The 23,092-nt window shown below is 38.4% G+C and overlaps 1 protein-coding gene across 5 annotated transcripts in view; it reads right to left on the bottom strand.

Moving 5' to 3' along the window:
* The window catches only part of TOPBP1 (DNA topoisomerase II binding protein 1), a 77,361-nt gene extending 66,207 nt beyond the window's left edge, over positions 1-11,154 (bottom strand). For 3 of the 5 annotated variants that reach the window (XM_030873457.2, XM_060298598.1, XM_060298600.1), the window contains exons 1-8: positions 10,984-11,154; positions 10,254-10,344; positions 7,903-8,037; positions 6,297-6,440; positions 5,446-5,627; positions 4,026-4,222; positions 2,397-2,576; positions 1,511-1,671 (exon numbers count right to left, since the gene is read on the bottom strand). In XM_030873457.2, the coding sequence (XP_030729317.2) occupies positions 1,511-1,671; positions 2,397-2,576; positions 4,026-4,222; positions 5,446-5,627; positions 6,297-6,440; positions 7,903-8,037; positions 10,254-10,337 (1,083 nt within the window). In that variant the 5' untranslated portion in view covers positions 10,338-10,344; positions 10,984-11,154. Of the gene's footprint in view, positions 1-1,510; positions 1,672-2,396; positions 2,577-4,025; positions 4,223-5,445; positions 5,628-6,296; positions 6,441-7,273; positions 7,403-7,902; positions 8,038-10,253; positions 10,345-10,983 lie in introns of those variants that run through there. The other 2 variants (XM_060298597.1, XM_060298599.2) reach the window with 2 other exon arrangements.
* Between the last annotated feature and the right edge of the window lie 11,938 nt (positions 11,155-23,092).

Here is a 23,092-nt window from a genome sequence, read left to right as displayed (position 1 = left end):
CATTTCTTCACAATCCCATAGCATTATTACCCTTTACAGTAGACACTACTTGATAAGTATTCTGAGGCTTTAAATAAAATAGAAGCCAGAATAATTCAATTATCTTCTGAACATTAGTGCATAGCAATTTCTAAAATCAGGTAGCTTCTTAAATTGTTCTTACCACTTTTAAATTTTAAAGTAATTACAGAAATAAACTGGCATTAAACACTTGAATTCAGAAAAGCTAGGTTTAAATTTTGGTTCAGCTGCCAATGATTAACCACATGACCAGCTCAAGATACTCAGACTCTTTAAACCAATTTTCTTACTTATATATTGAGATATCTTTTTCACAGAGTTGATTAAACAAGAAAATTTAAGTCAAAGAGCTAAGCAGAATGCTTAGGATGATATGTAAGCAGTAACTTATTTTTAACTATCAATATGTATATATATACTTTTGGAGGCACGGATGGGGTTATGTATGTATTTAAACCAATTTAATCAATATAACAATCTTCTTCAACTCTATTTTACATAATGTGTCTTTAAAAAACTTCTTAATGACCAATCTATTCCTAACTGCATTTATATCCCAAACTAAATAACCTCCATCACTAGAATACACTTTAACAAAAATGAGGAATCATGTTTTTCTATATGAATAATTAAGTCATATTCAGAATTAGTATAGTCTAGATAAAAGATTACACAACACACTTCCTGTTCTGCTAGTAAACTGCTAAGTTTTAAAAGTATAGAAAGGAAGGTAATTTGCCCAATTTCCTTAACAATAAAATAAGGTTAAATCTTTGCTACTCTAGAATTAATGCTTAGCCTATTGATTCTACAAACAAGAATATATTAAGTATTCAGTTCTAGGAGATATATATATGATGATCCCATCAAAGGCACTTATAAGATAGTTACTCAGACACTAAAAAATAAAATAGCCCAAGAGATATTAAACAAAGCAGTACACCTAATGGTTAGGAATATAGGCTTTGGAGTAGATGTCTGGCTACTTAATGTCTGTGAGATTCTGAACAGGAACTTTAATCCTCTAAGTATCAGTCTCAATATTATCTGTTTTAGAGTTATTTGTGGGAATTAAATGGGATTATATATAAAACGTATCAACAATGTATATGAAATAATTAGCACACTGTCTAGTATGTTATAAACACTTAATAAATGATAGCTATAAATAAAAATTCATTAAGTGGTTCAGAAACTAAATGCTCTCAAAACACAGTAGATGGAAAGATTAAGGTAGTTATTAGGAAGGTTCAGAGAAGAGTTGAAAAAAATGATATGAACTTTTAATGGATGAGAGATGAAGGTACACCCCAGGCATAGAGCCCCTAAGCTAAAAGATAGACATGGCCTAATGAGTGCATCTGCTTAGCTAGAGTGGAGGGCTTATGTAAATGAGGAACAAGCCCAACTCTAAAGGGTCTTCAAAGTGAAGCTACAAGTACTAAAGTATATTATCACTTACTGCATTTATTACATGATAAAGACATACCCGACAACCATCTAATAAATCTTCAGGTGCCTGAAATGCACTGACATCCAGATTTTCAAGTGTAGGCTCCACTTTGCTATTAAGAACTGAACTATATATTGATTCATTTATGCAACTTGCACTGATGTTGGAAATATGGCTGACATCTGAAAGAGCATAACCTACATATTGAAAACAAAGATGTAATTTATGGAGATAAAATAATTGTGATTACATATTTTCCTACACATGAACTTTTCTTATACAAAAAGAGCCATGAACAATTTCTAAAGTAAGATTCAAATGCTTTTACTGAAATCTTGGTGGCAAAGTATGAAAAGGGAAAATGAAACTAATTAAGGCTCATATCTTATTTAAATGAAAATATATTTAATACATTCTCTTAATAGTGACTTGCTTCCAATAAAAATCTGAAGTTGCTGGCTTTAAGGTCCAGGAAAGTTACATTTGAAAAAAAATTTATAACATTTGTTAAATTGCCAACATTAATACCTCCAAAACAGAAATGGTTTTAAATTTTATATGAATACAGATGATCTATAACAATTGCAGCAAACTAATAAAGAAAATGTACTAATACCTGCCAGTCAAGTTTTAAAAAATTAATTCCCTTAAGTCTTTATTAACATTCTTAATTTCTTTAATAATCTTGTGCATTACATGAGGGTATGAAAGTACGCACTCATTATAAAAAGAAATATCAGGAGTTCTGGACTAATTTTTTAATACAATTCGGTTATTTTATTATACAATTATACCTGGAAGCATAGCAAGAAAAGATGGAATTTCCTACTGTACCTCCCTGATCCTATTAACAAATCAATTCTTACACAGAAAACTGACTGTCTTAAAACTGATTGTTTACTTTAATCCGAAAGAGACTTACTATTAGTTGTGTTGATCTGGCCAGTAGGAGTTGAAGTATCAGGCATAGTCTTTGCTTCTGGTCTAGGCTCTGTCTTATATATGGATTCATCCTGACAAAAACCTTTCTCAACACTGTCAAAAAACCACTGCACAGTCACACAGTGTACATTCCATCTCCTGGCACATTCATATTTTTGACCTATTATGTTCATTAAGAAAGAGAAACAGAGAGAGAGAGAAATGCAAACCATTAAAATCTTTGTAGAAATATTTAAATGACAGGTTATAAAAAAAATCTACCTGGGACAAAATTAAAGTTACCAGCAATTACTCTTACTTTTAACAGTATGCTATAGTGTATTAAAAGGTAATATATTAGGTTATTGCTCAATTATATTTTCTATGTGTTGTTAAATACACATGCTATGATGCTATGCGAGGGGGTTTATCTTTTACAAAACTGCACAGAGACAGAGGCAACTGTGGGGTAACTCAATATTTTCGAGTACAGCCTCCATCATTTAAATTCTTTAAACCATTTTCTTAATCTGTAACATGGGGATAACTCACAGAATTATGTGGTTTAATAAACTGTATAAAATAACCGTGAAAATTATAAATGTCTGCAATATAAAAAACAGCAACTTTCAAGAGACTATTCCTATTTCAACAGGATTCTACTTGAAGTCCAGGATAGAGAGGCAAATAGTTAAATAAGTCATATTAAAAATACGTATCTTTTATTGCCTTAAAAAAACTTTTTAACACAATGTATTTTGAAACGGTATAGAGAAACTGAGGACAATATATAGTAAACAAGAAAGGTTTCTTTGACGTTCATGAGAGCTGAGAGATGTACTGTCTTTAGATTCAGAAAACCAATAGCAGTCATCAACTTTACTCACAATCATAATATCATAATTGGCCATACCCGAAGTTCTCACTTAAAGACAATTATTAATTTTAATTTTTTCCCTAATTTTACTTATTTAGGGAGCTTAATAAAACACAGTACAGATATAAAAAGATATAATAAAAATATTAATAAAACTCTGCTCTTATCAATTTTTATATATTTTAAGAGTACTGGTAAAAAATATTCTCCAGAATAAAGGTTATAGAACACCAAAATTAACTGCAATTTTAAGGAATTCTTCTTCTTGGTAATATATTTTTCTTCTTTTAGTAGTCTCATGTTCTGCAAGGTGCATCTTCAAGTTAAAACTTGTAGTTCATTGAGTAAGGTTGATTCATTCAACTAAAAACTAAGCCAAGCCTTTAAAATTTATAATTAGAAAGAAATGTAATTTAGCGACATCTATTAGCTTTCTTGTTATTCATTCAAATCTCTCATCTCTTAAGTACTGGGTAACCGTGTGGGGACTTAAAAAACAAACAAAAAAAGATCTGAAAATAAATTTAGATAAAACCCCACTGGAAATTTTTGTTTTTTAATATTTATTCAATGACCTGATAAAGACTTGGGAAGTCATGTAAGTTTTCTAAAGATTATAAACCAAACTATGTTTGCAAGAAAAAAAACCATAGCAGATTTATGACATGTCAGAAGTAAAAGGTATTCTATAATGATCTTAAAATGTTAAATAGTAGAAAATGTTGCATTTGTTCATTTGGGAAACAGTTTTACCTTTTGGTTCTTGCACAATGAGGTGTGTACACTCATTCATTTTCAACTGTCCCATATATTGACCTCCATGCTTAACTGTGAGTTGCTGAACTGCTTTCCTGTCTAAGCCACGTAAGCCAGTGACACAGATTATGCAACCAAGAAAAATAGGACACTTGAAGTCTTCCATGTCTATATCGGTATATCTAACTATTTTTCTGGGGTAAACAAACAATAAAAAAGAAAAAAACATTAACATATTAAATATACCAGATAGTTTAAATTTACCAGAAGAATAATGACAAACAACAGAAATATCACTAATGCTTTCCTCATTTTTTAGGATTTTAATCATTATTAAGGGAAACTGATAAACACACTTCAAATGATACTAATTGCTCATGTAGCTCAAACCATGTCTCTAATAAAAACTAATGTTTCAGAGTCTCTCAAGTAAAACTGTTTTATGGGAAAATATATATTTCATTAACTGTAAATCCATGCTGGTGAAAGTGGTGCATTTTCCAAAATTATAAGTCTAAATTTCTACCTAAAAACCCAAAGGTTCCTTGGTTGCCTACTAGAAAAACAGACTTTTAATTCCTCCATTATACTATACAAATAATAAGGAATGCTTTTTGGCAGAATGCCAACAAAAATATCATTATCATTCTGTTGCCGTGCTAGGCAGATGTGCTGACAAAACAGGCTAGGACGAAACACAACGTGGAGACGTGTTTAGGATGTGCTAGATGGTGTTGAAAGGAAGACTGGAAAATGCCTGTTTAATTCAAACGGTACCTGGACTTATTGGTTGTTAATCTAATTCTAATGGAAACTCAATTCTATCCTTTGAAATAGGCTCTAAGCTCCATGAGGGCAGGGATGCTGTCCTGTTCTGCTCTCCACTTATATCTAATGCCTAACTCAGGCCAGGTACATAAAATGGGCTCAGTTAATGTTTACTGAATGATCACATCTCAGTTAATGGCTTATATGTGTTTATATTCAACCTTAAATATGTCTTTTTTGGGAGGGAATACGAATGCCAAAGTGGCTAAAATTTACTCTCCATCTTAACATGTTAGCACAGTATTGAAGGATAAATGCAACATAAAAGCTACAGTTGCCACACTGATTTTCTCAACTATTTTATAAATGTTTACTTCTGAAAACCATTTTATTATCAAAGCATTGCTTACCTTGTGGCTAATGCTAAAGCCCATAGCCCATTCCACCTATCAACTTATACCTTGATAATAAGAGCTTGTAGATTACCTTTTGTTTTCATTGGAGAGAAGAGTAATGATCCTATTTTTGTCCCCAAATAACAAATCCAAAGAGGATACCATAAAACCTCCCCTATGAAAACCCACAATGTGCCAAAGTGATTGAATGTATCATTTATTCAAATCTAGAAAATATCTGAAAACTTTCTTACTTCTCTTGTGACTTCTCCCAAAGTGTTTTTACCCAAGAAGGAAGTAAAATAGGTTTCTTCAGGTTTGCAGCAACTAAATACTTTTTGCTACCAACTTCTCCTGCAATAAGGTGAGTTACTGATATGTTAAGGTCTCTGTATATGCGTCCACCCATCATTTGTACATATTTATGAACTTCTTCCTATAGCCCCAAAAGAAAATATACTGTTAATACTGAAACAAACAATATCTCTTCCATTTTTTTATACAATATCCCATAAACATCTTTTGTTGTTAGCTTGAATGCACAAATGTTTCTCACCACTATAAAGTTAAATAATTAATGAAACTACTTTTTGGAAGATAAAGTTTAAATTTTAGAATAATTACCTTTATATACATTATTTTCCTACATTTATCTCTTGCAACTCCATGAATTTAATTATGTTGGTTCTACAGTAAACACTATATATTTTAATATACTACATACACATTGATACTTAAAAATATACAAATTATATATAGAATATATAAAAACATATATGTAAATCTCAATCCTTTTTTAAAAGATTAAGCAACTACGGTGGAAAAATGTGACTCAAAAACAAACAGGGAAAATTACACAGGGAAAAAAGTGAGTTTCCTTTTTAAATCAAAACAAAAAACTTCAACTAGCCAGTTTGCAATAAAAGATTCCACTGTATTCAATTTATTAAAAAATAAAAAAAGATATACATTGTCATCTTGACTTAGTTATCAGTCATAAACACCAAGTCAAGGTCTTTCAAAATATACCCTACACAGTGAAAAGTTAAGTGTGGAAATACATACATATTGACCATGATATTCCACTCAATACTGCAACACCTACCCTTTTATCATTTTCCAGGCTTGTACAAGATATGGTTACATCAGACATAACCATGTTATAAACTGGATGTTCAGCTCTTGGGACACATCGTTGATGGTGCATACAAAATATGACTACTTGAGGACCAACAATTCTGCAGCCAAGCTACAAAAACAGAGAAAGTTTACTAAGTAGAAAAAGACCTCCAGTCTTATAAAATTACATTTTGTAATACTGTATTTACCAATTCTTTACAGAAGTTGATGACCACTGCAGAAAAACCACCAAATTTTTACAAGAAAAAAAAATAACCATTATATAACTTCTCAGACACATCACACGTTAACATACACACACAAGCAAATCAAACAATGCAGGCTATCAAAAGAAATAAGCTCCAAAAGCCACACTCACTCAAAATTGCCATTAAAATTTTAATTTCTGAAACAAACACAATAGGAGATATGAGTAACAGTCTTATGCCATAATAATTAGGAAATATCTCCATTTACTTTTCAAATGAAGCAGCCAGCCAATGAAGCGGTTAAAAAGTGTTGAGAGCTCAACTAACCCCCCTGTAAAAAACCTATTCTGCTACAAAAAATGTATAATCCTAGGCAGTTCCTACATTTGTTTTTTAAATACTTTGTTTGCAACTCAATGTCTTTCCAAGGAAGACCTACAAAGACTTCTCCTAAGGTATCACTTTCATTGATAACTGAGAAACGTGACAATCTTGCTCAACATCAGCACATCCAACCCAGGCTAAAAAGCCTACAGCTGCCAAAGTCACCAAAGCATGACCGATATAAATATCTACAGGGTAAATGATTATTGCTATCTTTTCCATCAGTCATAAGAAAACTGAGTTTTCGATGCTATTGATTCTATCTTACAAGCGGTGTTATTTCCAAAAGGAGGGTAAGACCAACAATGCTTTTGGCAAAGGTGGGCACAGACCTTCCATATACTGTACAGATAGTACTGCATCTACCTACTCTTCTATGCTTTCTTCTCCTTCAAACAAGAATCACTTCTTTGTAATTTGGATGTAATTACAGCCAGTTTACTTTTATTTCAATGCTTCTCTCTTGTCCAGACACCAAAAAGTAATGAGTCAGTAGACTCTAGAATCAACAAAAAGAAATAAGATGGCTCAATGGTATATTAGCAATGCTCGGCCCCCAAATGCTTCCTTTAGCATATAATTTTTCAGACCCTATACAAAGTACAGGTACTAAAATTCAAGAGCACACAGGAAAGACAGTAAGTAACCCAGGATTATGTTGAAGTCTTTTCCTACTCTACTATTTTTCCCTAATATATCTTGCAATCAAACTGAGTTTAAGTACAGTAGAACTTCATCAATAAAATGCTTCATTACTACAGGGTTAAATTATTCTAAGTGAAGTTAAATTCCCTGAAATATAAAAATTACATACTAACCAAAGCCTACTGTAATATGATTTACCTTGAAAAATACTATTCTGGTCTTCCAAAACCAAAGGATTCCTCTCAATTCATAATTTGCAAAATACTTCATGATCAGTAAAGAACTTACGTCCACTGAAGCAAAAACAAACCAAAAAACAGACTACCTGAAAGAACACACTAAAAGTTAGCAAACCTTTTTGAGATGATCAAAGACTTTGCCACTAAAAGGGTCACAGATATAAAGTGATCTATCATTCTCCTTCATTTTCAATGCCTCTTCTTCTGTAATAATCTGAAGATATTCTTCTGATTGGAACTCTTTCATTGACTGAAAGAAAAAGTAAGAATGCATATGAAATAATTCACCTGTATTTATGTCCTATGAACTCTATCTTTAAAATCCATCTCAAAACCAGCCTTTCTCCTATTGAAAGGAACCGTCATCTCTCACTAGACCTGTGCAGAAGTCTCCAAAGTGGTTCCTTCTCCCTCCCTTCCCCTAAATCTGTTCTCTACCCAGCACCTGGTAATCTTTTTAACAATACAAAAAAGGTCATGTCACCCTGTTAAAAACCTCCAGTGGGGCTTCCCTGGTGGTGCAGTGGTTGAGAGTCCGCCTGCCGATGCAGGGCACACGAGTTCGTGCCCCAGTCCGGGAAGATCCCATATGCCGCAGAGCGACTGGGCCCGGGAGCCATGGCCACTGAGCCTGCGCGTCTGGAGCCTGTGCTCCGCAACGGGAGAGGCCACAACAGTGAGGGGCCCACGTGCCGCAAAACAAACAAACAAACAAAAAACCTCCAGCAGCTTCCCACCACACTCAGAATAAAATCCACGTTTCTTATAATTGCCTACAAGACCGTAGAGTCTGGCCCCTGCCTATCTCCCCACACTTACCTTCTTCCTCTAATCCCTTTTGCTCCCTCTTCCCTAGCCACTCCTGCTTTCTTTTGCAACCTAGAACAAACTAAGCATGACCTCATTTAGAGGTTTTACTCTTTTTCCCGCTGCCTGGAATACTCTTCCCCCCAGGACTTCACCTGACTTACCTTACTTCAACCACATCTGCTCACATGTCACTTCCTCAGAGATGCCTTTCCTTATCACCCTTTTCTAAAATATTCTTTCCCTATCCCTCTAGTGTATTTTATGAAGAAAAATAACATAGATAGTATATATATATATACACACACACACACACACATACACACACACACGTATACACATACTGTTTTTGTCTCTCTCCCTTCTAAGAATGAAAATTTCATGATCTATCTTGTTTGCCAAAATATCCTGGCTCCCAGTAAACACTCGAATATTTTTTGAACAAATTTTGAAGTCCTTACGTTAAATACTTAGGGTGATCCTTTTAAAACGATTAAGTCAGATAATGTTACTCTTCCGATTAAAAGCCCCCAGTGGCTCTCCATCTCACTGGAAGAAAAAGCCAAAGTCTTTACCATGGCCCACAAGGCCCTTCATGACCTCCTTACTCTTACTCTCTAAAGCACACCTTAGCATTCTTTCCACCTCCCTTCTTCACTACACTACAGCCACACTAAAGCAGGACAGACACCGCAAGCACTTTCCCAGGGTTTGTGTATGATTATTTCCTCTGCCTGAAACCTTCCTCTGCAGATATCCACATGGCTCATTTTCTCACCTCCTTCAAGTATACTCAAGTATCATCTTCTCCATAAAGTCTACCCTGATCACACTCCATTTAAAATAAATTGTAACTTTCCCTTCTCCCCCAACAAACAACCTCCAGAACACCTTAACTGCTTTGTTTTTCTCTTCCCATAGCACTTGGCACCTTTAACATTACAGTTTACTCATTTATATGTCTGATTAATGTCTATTTCCTCCAGCTAGAATAGAATGTAAGCTCTGAGAAAGTATGGATATTTGCCTGATCTCATCACTGATATATCCCAAGTACTAGAACAGTGCTTCTTAGATGATGGACATTCAATAATTGTTTGCTCAATGAATGAACTTTAAAGAAAAACCTGCTACAACAGTGTTCCTTAAACTTTAACGTACACAGGATCTTGTTAAAAAGCATATTCCAACTGGTAAGTCTGAGTTGGGGTCCAACTCTCAGGCCATGGTGATGCTACTGTGGTCTGTGAGTAGCAAGGCTCTACACTATCTAGATAATATAATACTGTACATAATGAGACATAGTTAACAATTAACAACAACAGAAATGAAGTGTAACCAATATAGGACTGACTCAAATTTTTTCAACACACAAAGGTCTATGGTTAGTAGACAAAAGAAAACAATTTCCAAGAATAGTAGGTCCATCACTGTCAATAGAAATGTCATTAAAGATTTCAAGCCCCCCAAAATACAGTGATATACTAATATCAATTCAAAACTGTGTAACAATGAGATACTTATCAATGTAGACTACAGTAAAACTATCATGAAAATAAAATAACTATGACTAAGACAAAAAAGCCTAATAAATCAAAAACACTAAAAACAAGAAAATGAATTCACAGCATCAAACAAGACATTTTCAAGTAGTCTTACCTCAAGAGCTTTAAAAAAACATTCAGAATTGTCTGAAGACTTTAAAAACTTCACAAAAAGCGGTTCTTTGTCATTGTGGGACATTTCTGAACTGTCAAAATAAAGGAACCATGAACAAGAACAAAAACACATTACATATTAAGTTAAATGTTTTAAAGCACCTATTCTTCTGCGAAGACAAGAATGCCACAGCACAAACATTCCGGCTTTGCCCATGAATTCGTCCATTACGATTTGTAACAAACACTGGAATGTGGGTACAATCAAGGAAAAAGATGACAACACCAATCCTTGCAAATCAGAGAACGAAATTAATGTACGCTAAACTGAATATATCTAGGACCTTTGCTCTGGGGCTAAGTCTCCTAAGCCAATAGTCATTCAATTGCATTATGCTTAAGGATGCTCAGAACGAATCGGTCCCTGTGGGTATCCGCGGCCCTCGAGGTAGGTCAGCCCTCAGTAAACGGACTTCAAATATAAACATTAAAGCCAGCCAGCAAAGTCAGGCGCCTAAAAGGCCGGACGCTCTAGCTCCCCAGGTCCCAGGGAAAGGCCCGGCTCTCGGTCCAGCCGCAGTTACTCCCTCTCCGGCGTCTAAGTCCTATCCGCCGGCCCAGGGGCCGGTTACAAGGTCCGGAAACCAGGGCTCGGAAGGCCAGAAGCAGCATCGCGACCTCCCAGCGGGGCGGCGGGAGGGAGCTGGGTCCTTACTCCGAGCCTCACTCACCTCGGTGGAGCCTGGGAGTCTCCAGGCGGCGAGTGGGGGGCCCCGCGGCCCGTGGGACGGCGGCTGGGGTCGGGCGCTAGCCCGGCGCACAACCGCCGCCCCCTGCGGCGCCCCCGGCCCTAGCAAGCGCAGACCCGGAAATTGCCGAACCGCGACCCAACTTTCGCGCCAGCCGCGCGGACGCGCCCGCCCCTTCCGGCGGAAGTGACACCACCGCAGTTGCGGGAGGAGGGCGGAGACGTAAGGCTGCGGAGGTGGGTGGGGCGCGTGGCGCGCTGGGCCGGGGGCAAGGGGTACCCGGAGCTTTGAGGTCGGAGCCTCGAGGTGGGAGCCTCGCGATCAGGGCTTGCAAGCGCGGGCCTGTGCTCCGCTGGGAGCTGGCCAAGCGCTCACGGCTAGCGGGTGGGGCCGCAGGCCAGAAGTTCCTTAGAGGAGGCCCTAGCACATCAAAAAATATAGGCAGGAAAAAGGTTTCTTTAATAAATATTTTATACTGAGAAACCATATATTATCATCCAAAACAACTCTGTGAGGCAAATAGTGGTATCTCCATTTTACAGATGTAAAAACTGAGGCTTAGGGAAGGTATATGACGGGTTCAAGGTCACAGTAAGTGGTAGAATTAAGACTGCATCCAAGTCTTTTTGATTCCATGGACTGGCGGACTGGATTCTTTTTCCTCCAGTATAGTCCGAATGTACTCACCAGCTACCACAGCCAAGAGGTCTAAAGGGAAGAAAGATGTCAGGATGACGTGAATTACACACCTGGTGCAAAGAGGTCTTTGCCAACTTCTTCAGGAGTGCCACACCACCCCCTTCAGTGAGCATCTCATTTTCTTTCTCTGTAATTCCCCGAGTGTTGGGCAGATTCTGGGATGGAACCTAATGTTCAAATAGCACAGGTCAGGGGAGAGGAGGTGAAATAGGACTGCAGGATCTCCGCTTGTTGACGGCCAATGACAAACTGCTTAGTTAGCGTTTTTCCTCATTTTATTCTTGACTACTGAGATTGAGAAAATCAGGACTTGAGTAATGTGACAGTTTCATGACCTGTACTTCAATTGTTTTTAGTGTCTCAAGATGGCAAAGATCAGCAGTGTGTGAACACACCTGTGGAACGTGAGTCAGAATCAGTAACACTGAGGCTCAAAGGTAAAGGCCTGTTGTCAGGAAGGGAGTGAGGAAAGCCTTACAAATAAACCAAAGTTAGTAGAGTTGTTAAACAAAAAGAGAGAGAGAGAGCTGACACTGCCACAGTCCATCGTGAAGGAGCAGGTCTGTCGTGGGGCATGTCACAGTGGACAGAGGGCTCCTGCTTGGACTGCTTCTGCTCACTCTGCTCGGCAGTCCTCTAGAACATGCACATTGCTGGCCACATCACGTAGATGGGCAAGTGAGGCTCAGGGACGGTGTGACTTGCCCAGGGCCACACAGCCAGGAAGTGGCTGCACCTGGGTTTGGGCAGAGCCCCCCTGCCCTTCCTGACCCACCGCAGTGCTCCCTGTCACATACTGCCACCCATGTCTGCACCGGGGCAGGAGCCCGTTCCTGACATTTCTGGGGCCCAGTGGATGCCTCAGAGGGGGAGGAGGAGGGGAGTCATAGATGCTGCTACTGAAGAGGAGGAGGATGAAGATGAAATCAGCCCTTTAGCTTTTAGTGGCTGGCTTTGAATAGCTGGGGAGTGACCTCCTCTTCAGAATAGGAGACCAGGTGATGAGTTTTCCCATCCATGTCTCCACATGGGCAGAGAGGTTCTGTGTCTGTCCCTGAGGTACCTAGTGTTGGGCATTGGCTAGAGCAGTGGTTCTCTAGGTAGTGTGGTGTCTGGACCAGCGGCATCAGCGTCGCCTGAGAACTTGTTAGATGTGAGCGTTCTTGAGTCTGACTGCAGGTCTGCTGGGGTCCAGGATGGGGCCGCTGCTCTGTGTTTTAACAAGCCCTCAGGATGATTCTGATGCATATTAACGTTTGCTTGAATAGCAGTCCCTTAGGGAAAGGTGAAAATGGTTATATGGGTTGTGGTCCATGAAGATATTGGTGACTGCGGGGACTAGTTGTGATGTGTCCTCAGGCAGCTGCCTGTGAAGTTAGGGTCTGGGCATTAACTTCCCCCTTCCTTCCCTGTTTCCTTGGCACTTCTGTCACCTAGAGCGGAGCCAGTCACTCCAGACCCTGCTTGGAGTAGAATTAAAGGGAACTTTATGTGTTTGTAAAATGAAAAAATACAGGAAACAAATATGACAAAATAGTTACTTCTAAAATATGGGTGGTGGGAATATGAGTATTTCTTGTTATGTTTTGCTACGTAAGATTTCTGAAAACTAGAACATAAACTAAAAGTAGATTTTTTTTCAGGGATAGGGTTTTAGATTTGTTTCCAGTGCTGTAAATGAATAAATATGTACAAATAAGGGGATGTATAATTTAAAAATTAGATTAGTAAACCATCTTTCTTGCTGCAGAAATAGTCTTTGCAGTGGCAAAATACTTATTTAAACTGTTGTCTTCAGTACGTGGAAGGTAGAACACAGGCCTACTGAGTCTGCTGAAGTGTTGGGAAGAGGAGGTAAAATAGAATGTTAGTGGCACGTGTTATTTGCTATTGGCTGCATTTAATTAGGCATTATAAGAAAGTGGTAAACTCAGGGAAGAACTGGCTTGTTTGCAAGCAAAAAATAAAAGGAATTAAAAAGTCCAAAACTGGCGATTTGCAGGGTTGGAAAAGCTGACTGCATCTAGGCTCTAAAAGTGAGAGAGAAACCCAAGAGAGGTTTTCCAGAACAAACGTATATTACAACCCATCCACGTGGAAAAGACCTAGTTAAGAGTGTGGTCCTCCCACCCAAGCTGAGTAGGCACCATTAATTGAGAGAGAAAGGTTTGGGGCCAAGGATAGCAATCAGTCATGAAAATTAGTCCAGGAGAGAACTGTGGTGTGGCAGCTACTGTAGGGGAGCAGCTCTGCCATGGCTTCCTGGCAGACATGCACACATCCATGCAGGCTAAGTTTGGGATTGCAGCATATGTGAGCCAAAACACTCTGTGATCCTGCAGGAACATGAGAGGATGGAGGCCACCTCCCACTTGTCTTCCTGCCTCCCCTGGAAGGCTGTCATCAGATAGTTTCTCATCACCTCCCAGATTCTGATGAAGTGTGGGGCTTTCTGCACCACTCCCCTCAGAATAGAGCTACAGAATAGAAAACGACTTAGCTACCATCTAGATTTGGCTCCCCAGTGATGGGGTTTCCCACAACTCAAGTTGCAGCCACCAGCCCCTTCAGTGTCGTCCTTTTTGGTGTGTGGGTAAGGACCCAGGGAGCTGGCACCTTTGACTTCTTCCTTTTTGCTATCTATGGAATAATAAACGTGTCTCATGTATCTTCACCAGCCTCATCAGTCAGGCCTTGCCCTTGACCTTGTCTTGTATGTGTGAAACTGACTGGGAGCAAATAGATCTGAAGGTTACTAAGGTTCTGAAGGTTCATTGTTTTGTGAAGAAAACCAGAAATCCGGAGTATTCAAACTTTATACAACCTTCAAGCTTGCATAGTCGGAAGTGGGTGAAAAGTCATACAGCCCCCACGGAGCACAAGCTCCTCAGTACCCCGTCCAGACCTGGCTGGAGAGGATAATATTGATAGAAAAGGAAGACCATCCCAGAGGGAGGGGCCAGGGACCTTGGAGAGCAATGAGCAAAGGAACTGCTTTCAGAGAGCAGAACCTGGATCTAATCAGGCAGAGGAACCACCCAATGCCTGCCCAGTAGGACTTCAAAGTTAATGCTGATCAGCAACAGCTAGGAGTCTCCCCTCCTTCCCTTTCTGAAAAGGAATTTTATTGTAATTATTCTGTCCCTGCTCCACCATTGTATATCAGGTATGCGACTGGGTCGGGGTGAGGGGTGGGCAACAACTGGTCTTGTTAGTCCACATGTCACTGGACCATCCCGTGGACTCTGGCTGAGACTGTGTAGCAGATCCTTAGTATCCCATACATATCCCCTCAGCCTTACCACTCACAGACATATTGGGAAACTTCCAATTGCCAGCACCTGCATTCCCTTGCATGAAGCCATTCTCTGACACCAGGAGTCTGCTTAGCCGCCTGCACAGTATCCCAGAAGGCAAGGGGATTTATGACCCATGGGAAAAAACCCTCAAACAATGACTGACAGAAGTTCGTGTATAAAGACTCTTGTTTGCAAGCCTCTTAATGGGATATTCTACCCTGGCTCCCAGAGTTTCCCCAGTGGAATTAAGCCCCAGTCTCCACAGTGATAACTGACCTGTCAGTACATCCTTTGGATGCCTTCTTATCCCTGTCTCCCTTCCCCATTCTCTAACCTTTGTTTCTTCACTTACCAAATAAAACATTTAGAAAGGCTTGTCTAAAAGTGTGCTTTCTGGGGAAACTCAAACTGAGACAAAAGACCCAAGGTATGCGGTCCTCTTTGATAGTGTGTGTTGTTGCTGGGACAAAGTTGCCCAAACCAGGGATTCCAGTTCCCATCCTATTTGCATCTCCGTGGGATCGTGTGACTGAGTTATAGCCAATAGAATATAGGTAGAAGTGATGTTTAGCACTTCCAGGCCTGGCTCATGGAAACTTCTTGTACCGCCTTACACAATTCCTTATTCTAGATGTCAATACACAAGGCAATCTTGGAAACCACATGTTGAAAATGGCAGAGCATCTCTTAGCCTGGATCTCTGAATGACTGACCAGAGCTATGAAGGTGAACTCCCCATCCCTGCCTCTCCAACCAAACAAGACCACTGCTGCCATCTGGATTTTATATTAGCAAGAAGCCAACTTCCATTATGTTAAACCATTGAGATCGGGAGTTTCATCTGTTATGTCAACTAGTACCAACCTAATCAATTCTGAAGTTGCCAGGGTTTAAACAAATGTGCTGCCACTTCAAAAACTGTTTTTATTACCACAAAGGGCCTTGGAAAGAGGAAAGTGAAACTGCTGCAGAGACAAATGCCAGAGGCCACATGGGGAGAGCTTGGACTTGGAAGCAGGCTGCCTAGTTTGATTGCCGGCTCTGACATGTACTGGCTGTCTGACCTTCGGCAAGTAACTTAACCTCTCTGTACTTCGCTTTCTTCCTGTATGAAATGAGGATGACAATAGCACCTACCTTATGGAGTTGCTATAAATTAATATCTGAAAAGCACTTAGCTCAGTGCCTCGCACACAGTTAATGATAAATTCACAAATTCCTAATTTTCCAAAGGCCATAATGAAGTCTTTAACTTGTTTCCTACAATACAATCTCCTAACCTCCTGCTCTGCTGTTAGAGAGATTGTGCCAAAACAACAGAGATGGCTTTAGGACTATGGATGTCCTTCCTTTGCAATATGACTTTGTTCCGGTACACAGGAATTTTCCAGAGTTTGCTCCACTCAGAGGTCAGAGGGCATCTTGGTCTATTGGATTTAGGCTGTGTTAGCTTTAGGTAGATCATTAACCTTAGGAGCAATGCTCACCTCTTGACCCTATTTGATTTTTGTCCACAGGCCTATAGAGAAGATTGTTCAACCTCCTTTTGAGTCAATCCTTTACATGCATTTATTCATAATAATTATCATATATTTGATCTTTTTTTTTTGAGTCTTATACCAGGCACTATTTTCCAACCTAGGGTTAGCATGCTGAACAAGAAGAATGTGGTCTCTGCCCTCATAGACCCTATTTCCTTTCAAAGGTATGAATAAATGAGGAGTTAGAGCAGTTGTGAGCACAGTAACTTGTAAAATTCATTCATTCAGTAACAATATACTAGAATCTTCAAAAATAAAGATTAAAAATTAGTAGTTAATGTCCTCATTTGTGCTTCTGTAATGGTGAAGTAGCTTGTTCAAGAACTGTGCTCTTGTTGAGCACATCTAGATGTGGATAAAGCACCAGAAAACCTATTTAAGAGCATTAGACATTAGAGGTGCCAAATTTCTGGAAAAGGGAAGGGGTAAACCAGGGAGGTGAGATGACATTCTGCAACCACATTTCCTTGGGGGAATTTGCCACTTCCTGGTACAAGGTAAGAGGTATCTGGTTTTGCCTGAGCAGAGGGCTACTGCTAGCAGAGCTTTGGCAGTCTCACGGCTGGAAAAACACAAGTGGAGACAAGATCCCAATGAGAAGGGAGGTGCAGAGAACTAAGCCTGATAAATGACCAGTTCTCCCCTTAAGATATTTGGCACAATTTGAAGTTTTGTGGAAAGGGAGGCAAAAAATATAATTCTACACCTTAGAGAGGTCCCAAAGAATATACCAGGTGTATCAGTTTCCTATTGCTGCTATAACAATCACCACAAATTAAGTGGCTTAAAACAACAGATTTATTATATTACAGTTTTGTAGGACTAAAGTCTGAAATGGGTCTCACTGGGCTAAACTCAAGTTGTCAGCAGGGCTGCTCTCCTTTCTGAAGGCTCCATAGGAGAACCCATTTTCTGGCTTTTCCTGCTTTAGAGCTGCTCACGTTTCTTGGCTCATGACTGCAGCCCATTCCATCTTCAAAGCCAGCAACTGCAGGCTTTCTTTGCCTTATTCAAACACTAACCCTTCTGCTTCCCTCTTCCACATTTAAAGGACCCTTGTGATTACATTGACCCTCACAGATAATTTAGGATAGTCTCTTTATTCCCAAATTGCCTTGCTAGCAACTTTAGTTCCATCTGCAACGTTAATCCTCCCCTGCCATGTAGCATAACATATTCACAGTTTGTGGGATTAGGACATGGATGTCTTTGAGGGTCCATTTTCTGCCCACCACACCAGGCTTTCAGTGGGTAGACATAGGAGCCTATCAAAACTGCAGGCTAGGCTTGATTCAGCCAAACCTCGATTGGATGAAAGTGATCAGTCCCCATTTTATCTTCTTAGTAGAATAAAAGGATGAAAAAGGTGGAGAATTTCATTTGAGAATTGGAATCTATGAAGAAGAAATAAAAATGGAAATTCTAGCAGTGAAAAAGATGCAAGAAAAAGATGCACTAAAAAGATGCACTAAAGATGCACTAAAAAGATGCACTAAAGATGCAAGAAAAAGTGTCTTTGCACTTGTGGCAGCCAAGACTGAATGGGAGAATACAGGAATTACAAAACCATGGAAAGAGAATTTTTGCAACTCAGAAATAACATTCTAAACAGCAAAGAGCCTGTTTTACTCCCCCTAAAAAGTCTGAAATTTGAGTTTACATGAAAAAGGCAATAATTTGTGTCAATTTCTCATTAAGTATATTTAACAATACAATAGATGCAAAGAAGAGAGGATTAGTAAACTGAAAGTTAGTTTAATATAAAATATCCAAACTGAAACACAAGGAAAAAAATGGAAATACAGAAAAAGGCATGATACATGTGTGCATTTGAAAAAGATTACTACAGGGACTTCCCTGGTGGTCCAGTGGGTAAGACTCCACGCTCCCAATGCAGGGGGCCCCAGTTCAATCCCTGGTTGGGATACTAGATCCCGCACGCCGCAACTGAGTCTGAATGCCGCAACAAAGATCCCGCATGCAGCAACAAAGATCCCATATTCCACAACTAAGACCAGCCAAAATAAAAAAATAAATATTAAAAAATGAGATTACTACACATACAATTATAGTTGTAGAAGTAGAATCAACAGAATAGGCAGGAGGGATATTTAAACAAACAATGGCTGAGAATTTTCCAAAAGTGATAAAAAAAATTAGCCCAAACCTTCACAGCTAGGGTAAAATCACACTTAGGCATATGATGGTCAAACCAAAGAACATGAAGAAGATAAAGGGAATATTTTAAAAGCAGCCAGAGGAAAAAGACAAATTACCTTCAAAGGAACAATAGTTGACCTCAGTTGACTTCTCAACAGAAATTATAGACAAAAGAACACAATACAGTGACATTATTAAAGTTATGGAAGAAAAGAACAAACTCTACAAACTGTTAGTTAAAAACATTAAAAATCCTGAGAAAATGCTCTGCCAGAAGATTTGCACATTAAAAACAGGTGAGCCAAATAGAAAACAAATATAAGGTGGCAGATAACACTCTAACATATCAGTAATTACATTAAATGTCAACAAACTATATGCCAATTAAAGTCTAAGATTGTCACATGGAGTTTTTAAAATATATGCTGCTTGTAAAAGACACACTTTAAATATAAGGACACAGAAACACTGAACACAAAAGGATTAAAAAATATATGATGCATACAATAGCCAGAAGAAAGCTGGTGTAACTACCCCAATATTAGACAAGACTCTAAAGCAAGAAACATTACTAGAGATAAAAAGAGGCACTTCATAATGATTAGAATTATAAAGGGAATAACCTAACAGTAAGGTATCACAATCTCAAATATGTATGTACTCAAAAACATAGTTTTAAAATATATAAAGCAAAGGTCAGCAGCGTTAAAAGAAGAAATAGACAAATCCACAATCATAGTGGGGAACACACTTCTCTCCAGTGCTAATAGAAAAATCGGATAAAAACAATTATAGAGCTGAACAACACAATTTTCAACGTGTGTGTGTGTGTATATATATATATATATAAAACACATATGTATGTATTTGATTTATGTATAGCATTATAAATAAAACACTTTACCTAACAGCCATAGAATACTCATTATTTTAAAATGCATATTAAACAACAAAAAGTAACTGTATGCTGGGCCACCAAACAACCTTCAGCACATTTCAAAAGACTGAAATCATTCTGAGTATGTTATCGTACCATAGTGGAACTCAGTTAGACATAAATAACAAAAGATAACCAGGAAATTGAAAACACTGGAAATTAAGCAATACATTTCTAAATAAACTATGAGTTAAACAAGAAATCACAATGAAAATTGGAATATATTTTGAATTAGAATATATATTTGAATATATTTTAGATAATCATAAAGATATAATAATATATCAAGAAAAAGGAAATTTGTAGCCTTCAATGCATATATTAGAGTAGAAGAGAGGCTGAAAATCAATGATCTTAACTTCCTTTTATAAAATCCAGAAAAAGAACAAAGCCCAAAGAAAGTCAAGAAAGCAGAAATCAATAAGTGAATTTACCATAAAGAAAATCAACAAAGCCAAAAGTTGGCTCCTTATGAAAATTAATAAAATAGGTAAAACCTTGGCAATACTAATCAAGAAAAAGGAGAAAACATAAATTACCAATATCAGAAATGAAAAAGAAAATTATAGCAAGGATCCTCCACACATTAAAAATGTATAAGAGCTTCCAGGTTGGTGAACACTTTCACGTGCTGGGAGGACGGTGCATCCCAGTTTCTCAAGGACAGAAGCTCCTGTAACAGGACCCTTCCAAACCTCACCAATGAACCTCTTCATCTGGTCATTCATCTATATCCTTTAAATAAACTGGTAAACATAAAAAATGAATAAAGATAATATTGTGCACAACTTTACATCAATAAATTTGAAATTTAGATGAAATGGGTAAATTTCTTGAAAAACTTAGCAATACCAAGACTTGAAGAATCAGAAAATCTGAACATTTCTTTAGCTATTAAAGAAATTTAATCTGGAATTGAAAACCTTTCCACCAATAAAACTCTAGACATGGGTGTCTTCACTGATATATCAAGACTTATTATAAAGCTACAGAGACTGAGACAGATATAAGTGGAAGGGTTGATATATAGCTTAGTGGAACAGAGTGGAGAGTCTAGAAACACATAGACAGTTACCTGATTTTTGACAAAGTTTATACTAAAGTGCAGTAAAAAAAGAATTATCTTTCAAGTAAATGGTGCTGGGTCAACTGGGCACACATATGGAAGGAGAAATGAATACAGGCTTCTATCCCATACCATTCACAAATATCAGTTCCAAAAAGATCTAGGCCATGTGCCTTAGCCTTGTCTTCTATGACATCATGCTATATATAGCTCACTAAGTTACTCAGTTTATAACTGTAGTTATATAGCACAAATTACAGGGTCTATACATCATTTGTTAAATTCCAGGAGACCTACTGAGTGAATATTTGGGGCAAAAAAATGTCATGTTAAGAAAAGTCATCTACTTCTTTTAACCTAATTTCTCGTTCACATGAATGGAAAATAAATGTCTGTGTTTTTTTAAAAAAATCAATTCCAGGTGGATTCTAGATCTAAATGTGAGGGGTAAAACTATAAAGCTTCTAGAAGGAAACATAAGAGAATATTTTCATGAACTTGGGACAGGCAAAGATTTCTTAAACAGTTTACAAAAAGTGCTAAACATAAAGGAAAATGTTGAAATAGGACTCAGAAATATATAAAACTTCTGTTTATTAAAAGACACCATCAAGAGAGTGAAAGAAAACCCATAAAATGGAAGAAGATATTTGAAATACATATGTCCTTCACAGTTCTCATATCTAGAATAAATAAAGAACTCCTACAACATAAAAAATGTGAAAATAATCCAATAAAAAGAAGATATCTGAATCACCAATAAACATGTGAAAAAGTGTTCAACTTTATTAGTCATCAGGGAAATTAATATTAAAACTACAGTGAACTTCATCATATGCTCCAGGAGAGCTAAAATTAAAAAATCAGCCCAAACCAAGGGTTGACAATGATGTGAGGCAACTGGAACTTTCATACGCTGGTGGGAGTGGGAGGAGAGTGGGAAGTGTACAACTACTTTAAAAACAGTGTGGCAGCACTTATTAAAGCTGAACATAGGCATATGCTGTGATTCAGCAATCGTGCCCTGAGTCCCAACATGGAATCTCTGGCCTCTAGTGTCTTTGGCATGGGGGGGCAGCAGGTGGCCTTCAGGACTTTGTGTCACCATCACAGCAGGCCCAGAGTAAGGGTTTACACCATAGCAGTCTCTGGGACAAACCCCGTGCCAAGAACCCCCTGATGAGTGTCTCACCAAGGAGGGGACATGTTCATCCTTTCCTTTGAGATGGTGTTCAGCAGATTGCTGGTCTAGAGGTTGCTTTAATCTCTGACCAGAAATATGTTGGCTATTTCCAGCTCATGAGCATATGGGATGTGGTCTCAGGGACCCTGACAGCCTCTCTGCACAGCATGGACCTTGTGTGACCGAGGCTCCTAAGCCTTTCTCTGTGCCCTCCAGCTGGTCTTACTCCAAAGCCCAGACGGTCACCTTGAAAGCTGACCAGATGTGAGAGGTCCCCTCCTCACTCTATCCTGTCCCTAGTTATCTGGCACATAGAGACAATACATTTCTTGAATTGAAAACTCAACTTAGCTGGCTAGAGGTGGTGTGAAGGGGGAGAGAATGGGGACAATCTCCCATTAGTTGTCCAATGATGGTGATGTCTGTAAGATATGGAAGGAAGAGGATACATTGTTTACTTTGAGGTATATGTGTGAGAGTGTGTGTGTGTGTGTGTGTGTGTGTGTGTGTGTGTAAGAGAAGGGGAGGAGAGCCCAGGTTTGTGTATAATAGTCTCATGCCTTTGACCTTGTGAATTCTGTGACTTACAACCTCTTCTTACTCCCTCAGGACTATCTCTGGCCTCAGTGGAAGGCAGGGTTAATCTCTGACAGAGGCAAGAACTTTTCATAATTTTGGTAGGAGCTGAAACAAACAACAGTATTTCCTTAGCAAAGATTCACCCTTTGCGCACAAGAAGAGGGGGGCAGAATAAAGAGTTATGGTGGGCTAAAATAATAAACTGTTTAAATTCAATTATAATACATTCTTACAGTCTTAAGACTCAGTTTTGAGGATGCTTTATTAGATGAGTCTTGGTTTGTGGTTTGAATTACTATATTGCCAGTCCTAATACTTACCTTGAGAGAAAGTCTACTTAAAATGTATCCAGGGCAAAAGACTTGAACAAGAGGGCATTTAAATAGCTAATAAGCATATAAAGATACTCAACCTCATTAGTCATCAGAAAAACTCAAAATTATGGTGCAAAACCAACAACACTCCCAGCAAAACAGTAAAAATGTGGAACAGCCAAACTCTTGTGCTCTTAATGTGGGAGTGGAAATTGGTTCAACCACTTGGGAAAAGTGTTTGGCAGTATCTGTGAGTTGAACATATGCCTACTTTATTACCAAGCAGTTACTCTCCCAGGAAAATATCCTGCAG

The sequence above is a fragment of the Globicephala melas genome, chromosome 4 (assembly GCF_963455315.2).
Source record: "Globicephala melas chromosome 4, mGloMel1.2, whole genome shotgun sequence".
NCBI classification, from domain to species: Eukaryota; Metazoa; Chordata; class Mammalia; order Artiodactyla; family Delphinidae; genus Globicephala; species Globicephala melas.
The sequence above is the reverse complement of the archived record's forward strand: the minus strand, read 5'-3'. Positions and strand labels throughout refer to the sequence as shown.